This window comes from Papilio polytes, unplaced genomic scaffold (assembly GCF_000836215.1).
Source record: "Papilio polytes unplaced genomic scaffold, Ppol_1.0 DF823731.1, whole genome shotgun sequence".
In the NCBI taxonomy this organism is placed as follows: Eukaryota; Metazoa; Arthropoda; class Insecta; order Lepidoptera; family Papilionidae; genus Papilio; species Papilio polytes.
Genome location: NW_013525473.1, coordinates 4,450,427 through 4,468,054, shown reverse-complemented (window position 1 = coordinate 4,468,054; position 17,628 = coordinate 4,450,427). Strand labels below are relative to the sequence as shown.

Below are 17,628 nucleotides of genomic sequence, written 5' to 3'. Positions count from 1 at the left end.
TTAATCTGCATGATTTAAAAAGTTAGATAAGGTCAAAACTTAATAAATTAAAACGTTTTACTAATCACAAAATTCACATTATTTTATGCAAGAGATTTTTATAAAGAACAACATTGTTACTAAATCACTAGGTCACGCCACCAGTTTAATTAATACAAATACCACCTTTAAATACATAGACGCAGAGTCCTTAGCATTATCATTTCCTTCCTGTACCCTTTGTTAATAAGTCAACATTTTTTAATAAGACAAAACTAATATTAATTCCCCACCATAAAATTAACCATAAACCTAGGCGTGTCAGCTTTGCTTATCGTGTCATCTTTATAGCTCACGCATTACTGGTTTCGTTTGATTTTATTTGCTACATTGCATCGAGTTTGTCGCATGGTATTTTATGAATGCCTTTTTGTACTAAATGAGCGTAAGGTTCTCTCAGAATTAATCAGCCATTGTTATATAGCTGGTTATTCGTCCCGCTCTTAACTCTGACTGCACGCGCTAATTTTTTTTTGTCAATTTCATTGTCTTGTCAGTACTCCATTGTAATTATGATGAAATAATTACTCGTCCCCATTTGATTTGATATTTTGATTGAAATAATTATCAAATTATTAATCAAATCTTAATAAACATAATTAGTTACATGATTCTCTGCACTTCTCTCGTCTAAACAACGATTTCTATAACGAGCTGTTTCCTGTCTTTATCCGCATGTAATTATAAAAACTTTATATCATTGTTTACATTTGTCAAATTCTCAATTGCAAATGTCAAAATTTAAATGCACGAATGACAATGAAGGCCTTGAAGGAAACCTCACTTCCTTGATCTTTTCAGCTTGTAGATTTTTCCAATTTATCTACCCCTATGTTTAATAGCGTGAAAATATATAGCCTAAAGCGTGTCGTAAGAGTAGGGCTTTCTATTATTTTATTAAAGAGAGAATTATTGAAAAACATGCTGTGATTGCTAACTACTACACGAAGTAGTGTGTGTTTCCCCTTTATTATATTAGTATAGATAAATAGAAGTATAGATTACACACCTGGCTATAGAGTTTCTAACACTAACAAGACACGTGTATTGATTTTACCTTACCTTTTGATTTACAAGGGTAGGTGATCGTTAGCATGATGTATGTCACAGATAGGGGACAGCTACGACCACGTGAAATAGGACGCCTCTGTCCAATTTATGATCTACAATGTCGCGATGAGATTTACGCACCGCAATAGATAAGCCGAGCATAAAACATGAGTTTGTAAACAGTTATCATACTAATATTATCCGAAAGTTTAGATGGTTGGATGTATGTTTATTAGAGTTTGTAGCCTAAACGTCTGAACGGATTTCGATGAAAATTGCCATAGGTGTCCTCTACACCTGGTAAAACACCTAGGCTATTCACTTTTGTTTTTTTTAGTTCAACGCGGACGAAGTTGCGGGCTAAAGCTAGTTGTTTATAAAACTTGTATGCATACTGTAACAGCACAGTATTTTTATAGTAATTTTGGGCGTCCCCCAGTTTAGGTAAATTACGAAAAACTAGGGACTCTATGGCAGTCCAAGGTCAGGCAAATAAAAAACAACAAAATGTATGTTAAGTACAGAAATATCTTAATTTATCAAAATTACTAGATTCAATTACGCTAAATTGTTCATTCAAATCAAACATACAAATTGATGCAAATTTTTGTCGCGTTGTATTTTTGAATCGAGTCATTTTTCATTCTGCCCAAAAATAAATCATACCCAACATTCTAGTGCGGCATTAATCATGTATTGTTGTTAGACAGGCCATTCGCGAGTGGACCGGGAGGACATTTGAGGACGAGCTCCTCTTTTTACTACGCTAAGTGCTACATGAGTGAGATCGAGAAAAATGGTCTAGGCATACAAAAAGGTTTGCCTTCTTTTAAGATAGCATCGCATTTATCTATATAAAACTATGTAAATTCGTTAGGTATTTTTCAAGGAGATTATCGCATTTTAATGACTCATGGGGTCAATACCCTTTCAATTTTATTTATTCTACCAATTTTGTATGTAAAATAAGAGCTAGATAATAACTTTTCTATTTCGTAATAATAGTTCTGTTCCCTTTGGTTCCCCGATACCAAACAAGGGGGGCAGAGGGGTTGTAATTGGTTGAAGGGAAGCGCTGAGTGATTTCCTCCATTTGTAAAATGGTCGAAAGTATTAAGTAACGCGGCGATTCATTTCTAAATGGAGTTCGTGGGAGTTGCCTGCTCCTATATTTACACAAACGTTAATTTACTTCAATTATCTATAGATATCTATAGAAAATATTTTCGTTAACAACATCAATTTGCCAGTGAAATTTTTCTACATACAACTTAATAAAAAAACTAGCAAACTATTTTAATTCACAGCCAATACACTGTTAAAGACATCCGCCCGGTCTATAATCGTATTCGTGACGTCATAACTCAATACATCCTCGTATTAAAGGAAAGTTGTTTTCATCGAAACGAGATTCAAACTTATATGTACTTTTACAGCAGTAATAAAAAAAATAAACATGTTGTTTAAATTTCCAATATTCTTTAAAATATCATACAGATATACACAGTACTAGCTTTCGCCCGCGACTCTGTCCGCGTGGTATTAAAAAAAAAAACAAAAGTAGCCTATGTGTTCTTTCAGACTATACTCTATATCTATGCCAAGTTTATCTAGATCAATTTAGCAGTTTAGGCTACAAACTGTAACAAACATCCATCCATCTAAACTTTCGCATTTATAATATTAGGAAGATGTTACTCAACGATAACGTAGCTTTCTAATGAAGAAATAATTTTTATATTCCGCCCATTTTTGATTTATTTCAATACTTACAAAAATACAAATCTTTCCTTTTTTTATTAGCATAAATTATGCGATCCTAGTAATAAGTAGGAAAAACGAACAAGGAAAACAAAACAAATCAATACACAAATGCTTCCGTTTTATAATATCAAAGCAATTAACGTTACAACCGGCAAAGTAAACATCAAATATGTTTGAGATAACAAAGACCTTCAGCCGCGAATTAAGAGCAATAAAGTGACCGGACACGACGCCGCCCGACGAGAGCTAATTGCAGACTTCAAGACCGATGCTAAATTCCAAATCATCCACTTGAACACTGCAATAACATAAAGATGCAATTCCACTTAGAATTGCCGCTCTGGTATTAATTCGCGTATCCTATTTCCACTGGCGCAACCGCTGCACAATGATTAGTGCGCGTGACCGGATTCTTGCGTTTAGCCGCTAAGTGGAAATAGCCACATATTCAGACTCATTTGCCTTTTCTTTAATTAATGGATTACTTTATACTTTACTGGTTTTGTAATCATTTTATTTATTTTAATTGATAGAGTTTAAACGTGGCCTTATCATTTTAAACACATATTTATAAGTCGTTTCAATATTTATTTTTTTATAATATAAGGTGGCAAACGAGCAAGCGGCGACCTGAATCCACCGAAATGGAAAGCGACCGCTGCCCATAAATATTGCAGATGCGTTGCCTACCCTTAATTGACGGAGGAGGAGACGCACATAAGGAGGACATTTCCCCTTCCTATGCGTCTCATCCACCGTCAAATCCACTTTTTCTTCCCATCCTTTCCTCTTAAGAAAAGGGTGGAAAGGGAAAAAAACTAAAATTATATTCGTCCGTATATAATGAACTACAATTTTTCCTAGTATTAATAAGTCAGCAAGCATTATGCGTTACAAAGCATACAAATCTCCAAAGAAATCAAGATTCGTATTATGAATGCATAATAGAGGTATGCCTCTAGAGGTCACGAATGCGGCATATAATTTAACAGTGAGTGATTATGACAGCATATGAAATAACTTCTCGAGGTTGTATATATTTTACAATCTAACATATTCTATGTTAAGCTGCGAATATTTTTTGTTATAAAAACAATTGCTTAGGATATGCTTTATAATGAACTAGCTATTCCTGTGCGGCTTCATCCGCGTGGAATTATAAAAACATTATTTTATTGTTTCCATTTGTCAAATTCTTAATTGCAAATGTCAAAATACCAATTACCTTACTATGGCAATCCTGCTTTTTGATGTTGGCAGTTCTTATCGTATGGTCTCTTTCCCACATTAGGGTTTTTATCCAAAATATTTAGCCCCTAAGTTTAATTGCGTGAAAATATATAGTTTAAAGCGTGGCGTAAGTGTAGTGCTTTTTATTACAAAAAGAATTATACAAAAATATGCTGTAACTGCTGACATCTTAGGCAACAAAGTAGTGTGTTTACCCTTTATTATATTAGTATAGATAGAAAAACGAGACTGCATTTTTACAAATTCCTTGATACGTTTTTTTAATAAGACTCGTTCCAAAACTAAACTGCAAAAGGAAAATTTTCTTATCTCTTAATTTTCCACTTCTACTGAACAATTAAGTTGGCTACAAGCTAATTAAAGGGTGCGATAACTAATTTAACGTAATTAACAAGATCAAGATATCGCCTTCCTTTAAAATTACTTGCTCTTACTACTAATCACTCTTAAAAGAAATCACAAGGTGTAAAAATTTAGATTTCCTTTACCAAGTTAAAAACACATTATTTTCACAAACAATTAATTAAATTTCTTCTTACAGTAACAAGCTAAAAGGAACCACTAAAAGAAAAACAGACTTCTTTAATCAAACTAATGACGTCACAAATAATAGTGAAGCTCATACAAAGAGCCGGAAATTAATTTAGTTTTAGAGAGTTTGTACCAATGTCTTAAATATACTGAAAAACTAAGAAAAGCTTATAGTAGTCTGTATATTATAAATACAAAAGATTTGATCTCTTGTTTGCATTGAATAGTCTCCGAAACTACTAAGCAGATTTGAAACTTGTTTCCACCGTTTAAAGCCACGCTATAACCGTGTAATACTATACTTATAACTAGACTTTTTATCTATTGCGGGGGGACAAAATAGCTAACAAACAGTAATTCCTGTATCTTTCAATAAGTGAAATAACCTAACAAAAACGTTGATCTTTTATTGATTACTAGCTTTCGCCCGCGACTACTTCCGCGCGGAATTAAAAAAACCCAAATGTAAGTAGCCTATGTGTTCTTCCAGACTATCCTCTACATCTATGCCAAATTTCATCGTAATTCGTTAAGCCGTTTAGGCTACAAACACTAACAAACATCCATCCATCCATCTAATCTTTCGCATTTATAATATTAGTATGAAGTATGAAGTATAAAGTATGATAAGAGAACAAATCTACAAGAACTAAATCTATAGCTAATAATTTAATAATAGCGATAGTAGGCCATAGATAACCTTAAAAAAACTATTCTCTATCTCAAAAGTAACGTAAATAAAAAAGAAATCTATATAAATCCAAAATCAATGTAGTGCAGCAAAGGCGTAATGGAAAGTGATGAATGAAGCGGCATCGAACCGACTCGAGTTACTTTCCTTTCACTTCCGTTGAACACTACCGAGGATGCGGTTATCCAACTAAATATACCATAATAAACAACGCTATTCTTAGAAATACTTTACGAAAGCCACGTAAAATAAATTTCAACCTTTAACAGTTAATTACCCTCGAAATGTTTACAAAAGCACGTCGTATTATCTGTTTTTTCCAAAGAAAAATTAAAAGTAAAATAATATGGTTACTATTGGTGTTTCGGTAATGTAAGACCATGCTTAAACGGTATGGTATTTTTGCTAAAAATGACTAATATGAACAACTGAATTAAAAATAAAATAAAGCGCAGTAACCATAAAGAACAGTTACTTTATGTCGATATGTAAACCGGTTCTGATCATGAACAGAACAAATAATTCAAACGCAGACATCGCACAAAGAAAACGTCTTTAATGTGAATATCCACTATCATCACAAATGAGCAAATAAAATATCTTGTTATATTCTTATTAAAAGACTAGCTGTTCGTGTGCGGCTCTATCCGCATGAAATTATGAACATTTTATTTCATTGTTTACATTTGTCAAATTGTCAATATCAAATGTCAAAATGATATGACATGAAAAACCTTTCCTTGATGTTGACAGCAACTTACAATCTCTTTCCTAAAATAAGAGCTTTTATCCAAAATACTAACCCCCAAATTTAATGGCGTGAAAATATATAGCCTAATGGGTGACGTAAGTGTAGGGCTTTTTATTAAAAAAATAATTATTCAAAAATATGCTGTAATTTCTGACATCTTAGGCAACAACGAAGTGTCTGTTTACGTTTATTATTATAATATAGATAATGAGAAGGGTGAAAATATGTTTTTCCACTCGATTTTATGGAAAAATTATAGTTTGACCTTTCATGTCATTAACCAGAAACAAACTCGTGAATAACCTACCATCAACATCGCAAAGAGACGTCGTAAAAGGCGAATAACAAGAAATTTATTACGTCTATCAAAGTACCATACCTTAGTACACGCGTAGGGTTGCCAGATCAACGTAATCAATTACCTTAAGATTTTTTATTCTGGCAATAGACACTGTAATGATTATCCTTTTGGTGCGCCGGAACTAAACATTTACGCACGATTGCTCAACAGAAACCGGTCCGCTACCAACTTGTTCAATGAAGATCATTCAACATTTTATATTTTTATCTTGATTATGTCAAAAATAAAAGAAAATTACGGTCGTATATATATGCATAATAAATAATACATACTTAGCAACCTAGAGAAAGTACCCAAGAATCAATGGACGTATTATTTCATACACTTACTAGGTATAAATTTGCATTTATTTGAGTTTAAGGTCAATTACATATAAAAATAAAAGAGACAGTCAATAAAATGTAAATTCGTTCTAGAAACCCAGCAGCCCTGTTCGTGCGCGAACTTTATGGCGGTAGTTTGGTCGTTTTTTGCCGAAAGTGTGTCGACTTGGAGGCGGACGATGCGAGTGCCGTTAACCGGGCCCGGGGCGGTGTAGGTGCCCGTGCCCGATAAACGTTCTTACGGCACTTTACAAATATCATACATACGTCATAAGAAACATAGAAACTATAAAATTTAAAAATAGAAATAACCTATCTAAATATGCTTAAATAGATAAAAATATATAAATATATATACGAAACACATTTACTTAATCCTAATATATACAGTAAATGTAATTCGGTTACTATATCTTACATCTATAGATTTTCACATGTCCAAGTGGGTAAAACCACGCGTAAAATCAACTATCAACGTCCGTTTATTCTTTATCTATCAACGCATAACAAATTATTACCAAATTTGAATAAACAAGCATATCATATCATTTTTATTTACCCGAAAAAGGTTATAGTTAACCAAGAGGTTATCTTACTTCTAACTAATATTATAAATACGAAAGTATAGATGGATGGATGGATGTTTGTTAGAGTTTGTAGCCTAAACAGCTGAATGGATCTGGATTAAATTTGACATAGATCTAGAATATAGTCCAGAAGAACACATAGGCTACTTACTCTTGACTTTTTTTAATACCATGCGAACAGAGTCACGGTCGAAAGTTAAACTAACTTTACTTTAATACATAGTTAGATACCAGGGTAACATAAATGACTAGTATCTCGCTTGCGTTTCATTGCACAATCATACGCCGCTCAGTTCACTAAATGGTATAATAATTAAAATACCGCGAGCAGTGCGCGACCTCGTTACAAAGATTCTTATAATCTATCTATACATGTAATGAAATTGGAGTGTGTTTGTAATATCTAAAGAAAAATTCCAAATTTCTGGAAGATGATGTATTTGCATTGCTGATAACGAAAATTAAAATGTTTTGTCTGTCTGTCTGTCTATCTGTCCGCAAGCCGCGTTTGTTCCGGGTAATCTCCGAAACGACTGAGCCGATTTCGACCGGACTTTCATTAAAGGGTAGCTGACTTAGACTGGCATATTATAGGCTATTTAAAAAAAAATGCCGCGCTATCAAAATGTCACAAATGACGTAATAGTATCATTGAAGAATCAAGTATGGTGGTTTTAATAATGTAAAGACGAAGTATTATATTTACCAAGCACCGACGTTATTTTTTTTAAAGCAAACAAAATTTTCAATAGTCTTTTAATTAAATATTTGTACATATGTTTTACTTTAGCCTTTTACATGTTTTTGCTGCGTATTATATGGGTATTGTTTGTAGCAATTATATTGACGTACTAATGTGAAAAAAATAACGTAAAATTATATGCGATTGTAAAAAAGATGATTATTTTTTCTTATTTTTTTAAATGTTCAAATATAAAAAGGATCTAATTAATAAATCGGTCTAAAGAATAGAGATCTACCCCACGGCGGATCCAGAGCTAGTTGGTGAAGAGCTTAACAAAACATATTTACATATTTTGTCAAGCTCTTGATTTGACCATGACTATGTGACCCCCACCGGCGCCAAAGCTAGATCCGTTCTTGCATATACCTTATAAATATGTGGCAGATAACAAATGTTTAATTTATATCTAAGTGAGACTAACAAGTTTGTATGAAGATATGACCTATCAGCTTAGCTGCTTTATTGCTGTGTTGCCAGATATCGTAAACATTTAAATTCAGGTATACTGGTACAAGTTTAAAACACGTTCACATGAATTCATTTAAGTACTCGCATGTCGAACGATATCGAGATACCGCACTAAAATGCGTCTGGTCTGGTTTTATCCTATAGACCTAACAAGTTTGATGTATGCTGACGTCATTATTGAAAAAGATAAAACACATACTGAGACGACAGTACGATATGAGCGTATTTTCCTACTAAATTACTTCCTGTGGAATGCGTTATAATTATTTATTACTGTGATAGAATCTTATGAAAAACTTGTAGCTTGTGACATTTATTACTAGATGCTTGTGCAACGTGTTAACTTATTTAAGTTACGATAATATAACTTGTAATGTGAAAAGGAAACACGTTTTTTTAAACCTAATCATACTAATTTTGAAAGTAAAAATAATAACATTCCCTTTACGCCTTTAACAACTTAGTTTTGATGTTTTAAGACAATCAAGCTCGTTTTTACCAACCAGCCCCTAAAGTATTCTTAGATAACTCTTTGGATAAGGGTCTGAATAAATGTAAAGCAAAATTATGTACTGAGATGACGCCTAACATTTGGTGTAAACTAAATGTTGCTTTGAGATTACTCAATTTAAGCGATGATTTGTGAAAAAGGCCCACCACTGGCTGATAGAAGCTCAGATAGCTTAAAAATGACGTCACTGTACATAAGGGAACAAAATTTCACATCTTGATTTTATCTTTTTATCTATATTAACCTTCGATTATTATCAGACAATTTACAATACAAAATAAGCTTCAGTAGCCTAATGGTTTGAGGTACGGACTACCGATCTTACGGTCTAGGGTTCGAATCCCGCCATTCGACTATTGTCGTGAACCATATCCTAGCACAAGCCTACAGCTTAGTTGGAATGGTTAAAGGAAATATAAGTAAATTAACAAAAATTCACCCAATATTTTTAATAAAAAAAAACATTGGTGGGACAGGCCCTTACTCTTCTATAATGGAAGACACAGTAAAGGTATTTGAGATAAATTAGCGTTTTAGTGTAAACGTAAGGAGTGGCCTGGTACAGACGCATGTCTGAAGCACCTTGCGTTACCGTGCGCCGGCGCCGTGCGGTCAACGACCACCGACGAAAGTGTCACACAATAATATAACCTACTAAAAACTTTGTTTTATTGGATTTTTTAATAGGTAAAGATTTTGTTCTTAAACTTTTAGGATTTTCACTTTTAACACCAAATAACAGATTTACAAGAAAACGTTATTATTGTTTTACTTAATTAAAGTGTTTAAGGGTGTGTGATAGTTCCATTTATAATTATTTTACACTGTTGAATGTAAATCATGAGGTTATGTTGAAAGAATTTCATACAACACTGCCCAGCAGTGACTGAATACAGGGTTAGGTATCTCGGTTCGCTGAGATCGCTCCCGGAGATCACCAGCAATATAAAGGGTTTGTTGGGGTTCTTCGGAGAGCTGGGTTGGCTGGAGTAATCCAGGTCCTTTTCTTACGCAAAATACGCGCTAGTAGTGGAGTTGAGGAAACCATAGCCCCTACTACGACTACTATTACTATGTATGAATTTCCTATGATCTCATGACTCAAAATAATCAATAAATGCTAAATAGACAAGCAACATGAAACAATAATTTAAATTGCATTGTGATTATCACTATTAAAGATATATTTCGCACAAATAGTAGAGGATTTTAGAAATATGGGTCAACAATATTTGATTATAAAACTTGCTGTTTTTACTTATAGATTATCTTATCAATCTTAATAAAATAATGATTGTTAAAACAAGTTTATCATTTGAACCACTTATGAGAATTAATATTCATTTTTTAATTACATTTTTAAGGGAATTTTATTAATTATTTCATATAAGAGCAAGATATATGAGCGTCGGTGGCTCAGTGGTTTGAACACTTGACTTGTAATCTACAGGTCTTGGGTTTGAATCCCGCCATGTACCAATGTGATTTTCGATTTTTCGAATTTTCATATGTACATAATTTACCCGACGTTCTTACGGTGAAGGAAAACAGTGTGATGCAACCTGCACATATTGGCGAAGAAATTCAAAGATATGTGTGAAGTCAACCAATCCGCACTTGGCCAGCGTGGTTGACTATGGCCTAGTCACCCCATATTAGAGTAGGCTCCGAGCCCCTCGGTGGGGACATATAGTGAGCTGGTGATGATGATGATGATTTCATATAACTCTACTTGTCATAATGTATATGTAAGACCTAGAAGTATGCTCATTAAATTAGGCATTTTGGTTATAGAAATAATTTAAGATAGCTGCATATGCTATAGAATCTACCATAATAGCTGTATAATGACATAAACTGTTAATATACTATGCAATTGCATACTCTCGTCATGCTCCGTAGAGCTTAACAATAATACACTACCTCATAATAAATGTACTGGAATAAAACAACTAAATGACCTTGTGTAATTCACACAAAACTTATTACAATATCCTGATTTATATATTTACCAATAATTTATATATACCCTAAAACATTTTAGTGTGACTATTTTCTGCATTCATATATCTGTACAAACCCCGTAATGTCAAAAATATCTTTAGAACTACTTATTCTATGACCCTGCTTAATCTTTGTCAGTATCTGAGTTGTTTTTTAGTAGTCAACTAATATTTGCTGTTGCAAATGATTTTTAAAATATACTATATTTAGAAATTCAATATCACTACTGATAGCACAAGTTTTGACTATGCCATAGACATACTAGTGCAGATGCCACTTGTTAGGTACATTAATTTAAACATTAAAGTAATAAATCTTATTTATGCAAATAAATACACTTAACATTATACAGTAAATAAAATTACAATTACTATACTTCAATCCTATGTCATTTATATATCATAAGCTTACCTCTCTCACAGTATCCACTTTTTTCTTCAGCTCAGGATCTGCATTTGGCTTCAAAGGAACAGGTACATATTTATTTTCTGCACCTTCCAGTTCCTTGAGACCTTCAGGTGATGCATTTTTATTACCAGGATTGTTATCTACTGCAGGCTCCTCTATAGCATCCACTGGGGCTTTGCTGGGACCTCGGGAAGACGATGCGGACGGTGCTACATCAAATTGTGGCCTTTCCAACACTTTCATACCCATATCCTCTTCAATCTTAGCACGAAGACGATTTCTGTCTTCGACTATATGAGGATCATCCCCTTCTTCGCCGTGACGAACGATTCCCACGGCAGCAAACTCTCCCACTTCGTTATGCATAACAGGCGGTGGCATAAGCAGCTCAGGACCGGCTTTCTGGATACGTTTGTACACATTATATACACTGTCGTTGACACTAGACGAGTTTTTGAACTCTGGCAAATAGAAAAGTGCGCCTAACCATACAATTGCGAATGTCAAAAGTACAGAAACGATTAAATATTTCTCTCGAAGTCGAAAAGACCGTCGAGAAATGGACGGTACGGGGACTCCATTTACAAATCGCTGGTATGTGGGTAAAATTCCGGTCATGTTTATGTAAACACGGTAACTACTTAAGTTCTAAATAATAAATTTAATGTCAATTTCCCTTCACTGACCGTCACTCGCGATCGCCATTAAAGAACTGACAACTAGATATGTATAAATCGGCTCTGAACACACTCAAAAGTTCAGATCACAAAGACTAGATCCATTGAGTTGCTTCTTAAGAAGTACATTGGCAGTTCACCAATCACCGTGATCACTATGGGAGCTTATGAGCCGCAAAGTGCCTAACGTTCCGTAGTTCACAATTCAAAACGTAAGCTATAACGATATGAATGCACAAAAATGAGCTAAGCTGCGAGCTGACTCACATGCTACACACATGTGAGCCGTGAGCTGATCTGCAGGTTATAAAGTTTAGTTAAGTACATGTCTACTGTCAAATTCATGTTTTTGCCATTTATTGGTTGGTATTGCAAGCAGCAAATATTTACAGTTTCTGTTACTTCCTACCAAAGTCAGTTTTTGTACGATGGCAAAAATACATGATTAAGAAAATAAAGAACTTATCTGTTATTTTCAACCCATCCTATTTATAGTAAATAGTTTACGGTAGGCATCGATCTTAAATTAATTTATGTCAAATAAAATTGTTATACACGTTTTTTTTTACAGCTCAGGACTGTGCAGTTATAACTAAAGGTACAAAAGTAGCTTCGAGGTATTTTATGAAACATTAAAAGAGAAAACATATGGAGAAAAGCGCCAAATACAAGAAATCAAACGATTCCACAACCGCAAAGTTGAAGGGCGCTATTGTGCTATTAATTAATATTGCCATGTGTACACTTTTAGTTACTACTATTCTAAATGCATTGCAGAGTAATATGGTTCTTCGAATGTAACTGTTTTTTGTGATGTCATGGTTATACTACGAACCTAAATTATTACTTTTTTTAAAATAAATAATTAGCCTTAATATATAAAATGATTTTGATTTTGATTCAACGTATATTTGATTTAAATTCAGATTTGTTCTAAAAAGTGAAGGCTCGTCATGCTTCCTGTGGGCCAGGGTCTCAACAAAAGATTTTGGAACAGCTTTTGGATGAATGAATTTGGGTTCCTATGACTATAGATATCAGTTAAAGGAATGAATAAAAATACATTTTCATTCACTATCTTTATTTCCGTTCAGTATGTATGTATGCTTCATATAATACATAATGTTACCTTACTACTAATAATATTTTATTTCTCAGGTAAAAAAATCTTAAAATATATGATTAAGTACTCAATTTAATTTATCCTTCATGCATTACAAACCTAATACTCACGAGATCAGTCAATTTATGATTCTAAAACTACAATTTCATTCTGTTTCTTATAATCTAACTTGATAGAGAACATTTATTTGTGCTTTAATACATTTTGATCGCAATGCTATGAGCGAGGTTTAAACCTTGACATATAAAAGTCGCAATCGGGGCAGTACATGGCTGGAGGGTTTACAGTCTTTTTACGACACAAACTGCAAACAGACTTTTGAGCAGATGTTAGGGTTTGCGTATCACCGTTAAAATTATTCGAGTTCATTTGCGGTGGTATAGGAGAATCCGTGCCGCCTTTGGTTCCCGGCTCAAATGATACTGATTTCTTTTGAATTTGTTTGGGCGGTGGTAGATGTTGATAGGGGTTGTAAGAATTTTGGTACTGATATTGCGGTATCTGCTCATTGTTTAGCCCATTGTTTTCATTGATCGTATTCTGATTGTAATTGGGTCGCTGTTGTTGAGAGTTAGCGTAGTGCCTTGCATCTTGTACACGACCCTGGGTGTTATTGTTGTCCAGGTAGTAGTTGTTTTGGGTTTTCTGATAGTTGTTGTTGTTATAGGTGTCGATGGGCACGTCGCCGTGCGGAGGCGGGACTCGCTGGTAGGGAGAATGCGCAGCGCTGTAATGGTTTGTACTATTCACTTGGGGATATCGACTAGAATAATCGGAGCTAGCGTAGCTTGTCGGTGGGTTGTGATAGCTCTGATAAGCCGGGGAATTGGTGGGCACGCTTTGGTAAGTGGAATTGGTACTCGGTAAGTTTTGATTGTATTGTCGGTTTGTTGGATAATTGGTGGGAAGCGACGATTGCGTTTGCTGAGGAAGTCTATGATAGTAAGCGTTATTTGGTGTTTGGTTGGCTGGATGAAGCTGGCTCGGTGGGTGTGGAAACGTATTAGGAACAGACCTCTGCAGGTTAGGCACGTGTTTGGACATGAACTGCGTAGTTGTAGGCGTCAGTCTATTCGCAGGATTCTGACTAAAGCTCGGTGGGCTCGCGTTGCTGTGATTCTGGTAAGCTGCTGGCGGTTGATTGTATGGAACTGGATTTGACGCGTTCGGCGGATTTACTGGCAACGTCTGATATATTTGATTATTATTGTTTACACCTCCTTGATTTTGTGAATGAACTGATGAATTGGCCCCTTGAAGGCCTAATTTTTGCTGATTAGTAGGTGGTTGATGGCGCGTTTGTACAAGTTGGTACGTCGGGTAATTTTGAGCTCGATAATATTCGGCGTGTGCCGTTTCGTTGGGTACGTATGACGTTTGCGACAAAGATGATATCGTAGAACGCGATGATTGACTGTCAAAGGAGTCTTGTCTCTGCAGCGACGGTTTCTCGTTCTGCAAAGGCATCGTCGTTAACTCTGGCTTATTCATGGCTGACTTTAAAACGCGTTCCAATATAGGATTCGGAATGTAACTGTCGTCTTCCTGATCCTCGGCTGTTGCAACTAATATGACTTGATCGCAAAACGACACAGATTTCTTTTTAGGTTTTGATCGATCTCCGTATGGAGCGATGTTGTTGGTATTACTCAACTTTTGATCGCTATATTCATCAATCATTTGCTTGGGGTCAATCGAGGATGAAGAGGTACGCCGGCTGTAGATTCCTGCGTTTGATTGATTCGAGCAGTTGATGACATCTCTGTTACCGCTCATACCGATGAAACCTACATGGGACCTGTCTTGTTCTGAAACATTTTGCGTATTACATTCAAATCTGGATGCTATATTTCTTACATTGTTATTATCATTCTCAAATGATCTGTGTACGGTATTCTCACCAGGGCTAGAAAGTTGGCCCTCTAGAGAGCCCGATCTTCTAAGTTTTAAACTTGCTTGTTTAGCTTGGAGTTCCCTAAGCCAAGTATCCGTTTGTGTGTGTGATGGTTTTATTGCACATTCTTCGCTTCGCAATATTTGATTCCTTTTTTCTTGCAACTGTGCCAATAATGATCCCTTAGGAATTTCTTTATCTTCCTCATTATAGTGTTGCACGGAACTAACATTTTGAATATTATTTAATTCATCCTGTAGCGGTGTTAAATCGATCGGAGGAGGTGGAGGTGGGAACTCCTCGCTGGGCTGTCTGGAATGATTGACAGAGTTCATCGGGCTGGGATATGGCGGGAGTTCAAACATTGGTGGCGATCTTCTCATTGGCAATGCGAAGTCGACAACGTCTACTCCATTATCGAAAGCATTACTCAAATTTTGAATATTATTTTGCGACGGCTGTATGTTTGGTACATTGTCCCTTTTAACGGGGCTTTGCTCTTGATGCACCATTGCCTTTGTTACAACGGTGAGAAAGTTTTGTGACGGTGAATCATCGAGTCGGTTGTAATGGTTGACCGGTTGACCGTCGTACGACGGTAGGAACGGTAGTGATTGCGGTTCATCACCGTATTGTTCTACAAAGCCACCATTGTCTTCATTATTTTGGATGTAAGAATATTCATTTTGATTGACAATCGGCAGAGGTTGCGGCGGACGAGTTTGCATACTATGCTCGATTACTTCTGCTTCGAACTTAGTCCCGCTAAGCTGAGAAGTGGTTCGCAGGGGCGGAGGCGGTGGTACTTTGGCTGCAGTTAGGATTTTTCCAGCGCTACCGTGGAAGCTCTTTCGCATTAACTTGCTTCTTTCGAGATTCGGATTAGTTCCACTGGCTGCGGAATATTCTAAATGTCCCTCTGAAAGATATCCACTTAAGTTGGATTTCTCCTCATCCTTTCTTCTGCCCACCTCGGCGTCATCGATGGAAGTGACTCGTTTATCTTGTTTATTAGATTCGGTTTTTCCATCTGCCCCTTCGGTCAAGTCAGGCATTGAGCGATTCTTTCTTCTGATTAAGCCACCCATTAATAATTTTCTTCGAATTTTATGTTGTTTCTTACCTTTTTTATCTTCTACAGGTTCCTCCTTTTTTTCTGTAGCGATTGTAACTTCTTTTCTTGGTCTACCACGATCTTCGCTTCTTGATCTTTTGTCCTTTTTCTCGTCGTCTCGAGATTTATGTCTAGAAGAACGGTCTTTTATGGTATTATCAATATCGTCTTCTATATTCTTTGAGGATTTCTTCGATGAACTTTTCTTTTTAGGCAATGTGGCATAAATTTCAATGGTAGGTGAATTTTCAAGACCTCCTTTTGTATTTCTCACCGGTGCGGCGAGCGTAACTTCAGGCGGCCTTGTCATGCCAGCCATTTTTCGCTGTAGACTTCTAGCTCGCATGACACAAGTATTATGTTTCATTCTAGCAACAGTCATCGTGTGCTGATTATTGTAGGGAGCGTCCATTGCAGCCCGTGCTTTTGCTGCGGCGTTATCGCAAAGAATCAAAGCGGTTTCGTAGTCCGCCGCGTCCTCAGCATGACGAGATTTATCTAGTAACGAGTCGGCTTCAGAGCACAGAGCATCACAATCACCACGGGTAGTTAATTCTGGTATTTGCGCTAATTGTAAATTAGGAGGCCTGTGATTTTGTTGCTGGGGCAGGCTGTCAGTGGAAGACAGAGAGTATGAATCATATCCCGTGTCACAAGAACCGCCACTGGATAATTCTCCTTTACGAGTCGGACTGCTTGGAATACTTCCAGGCCCGCGTCCTCTTGGATACATATAGGGACTATCGGCTGTCGATGAAGCTGATGACGCACTGTTACGATCACCACTCCAGTTCCCAGAATCTCTTCTCGATCTCGGCCTCTCCTGTGTGTCAGATGCAGAACTTGCACTTAAACTTCGCGCTAACTGAGCGCGTCGACTAGCTTGCACATCGAGCATATTCTCTACTGCTTTCCTACTGACGTATTCGCTGTCATTGTCGGGACCTGGAGTAACAGCTCTTCTCGCGAAACCTGCATTTGGTCTCTCAGGTGCCGGCGTGATCGCTCGTCGAGGTTCCGGAGCAGGAAATGGCACAACTTCTTTCGGCGCATGCCGAGTATCACAAGGCGTTCCGTCAACAGCGGCATATAATAAGAGCAGCGGTTGGAATCTACCTCTCCGACATTTTTCGACAACCTGTGACCATTCCGGGCCAATCTCTTTAACGTCAGCGTCATCGAAATATATCCAAAGACGAAGTTTGCTATGAAAGAAGAAGGTGGAATAATGTTTTCCGTAGTAGGTGACGAGACCGACGAGTCTATGCGTAGCCCTGGCGGCCCAGGCGCAGTCGACGCAGGCGTGGAAGGCGTCTGTGGGGCGCAGCTCGGTGCC

General features: G+C 36.3%; 2 protein-coding genes across 2 annotated transcripts in view; both read right to left on the bottom strand.

Annotated features, from left to right (window-relative positions):
- LOC106103501 overlaps positions 1-12,371 on the bottom strand; it is a 58,122-nt gene extending 45,751 nt beyond the window's left edge. The window contains exon 1 of the mRNA XM_013283280.1: positions 11,488-12,371. Coding sequence (XP_013138734.1) covers positions 11,488-12,102 — 615 coding nt within the window. The 5' untranslated portion in view covers positions 12,103-12,371. The remainder of the gene's footprint in view (positions 1-11,487) is intronic.
- A 967-nt stretch (positions 12,372-13,338) lies between these two features.
- The window catches only part of LOC106103500, a 54,899-nt gene continuing 50,609 nt past the window's right edge, over positions 13,339-17,628 (bottom strand). Inside the window, exon 6 of the mRNA XM_013283279.1 lies at positions 13,339-17,627. Coding sequence (XP_013138733.1) covers positions 13,501-17,627 — 4,127 coding nt within the window. The 3' untranslated portion in view covers positions 13,339-13,500. The remainder of the gene's footprint in view (position 17,628) is intronic.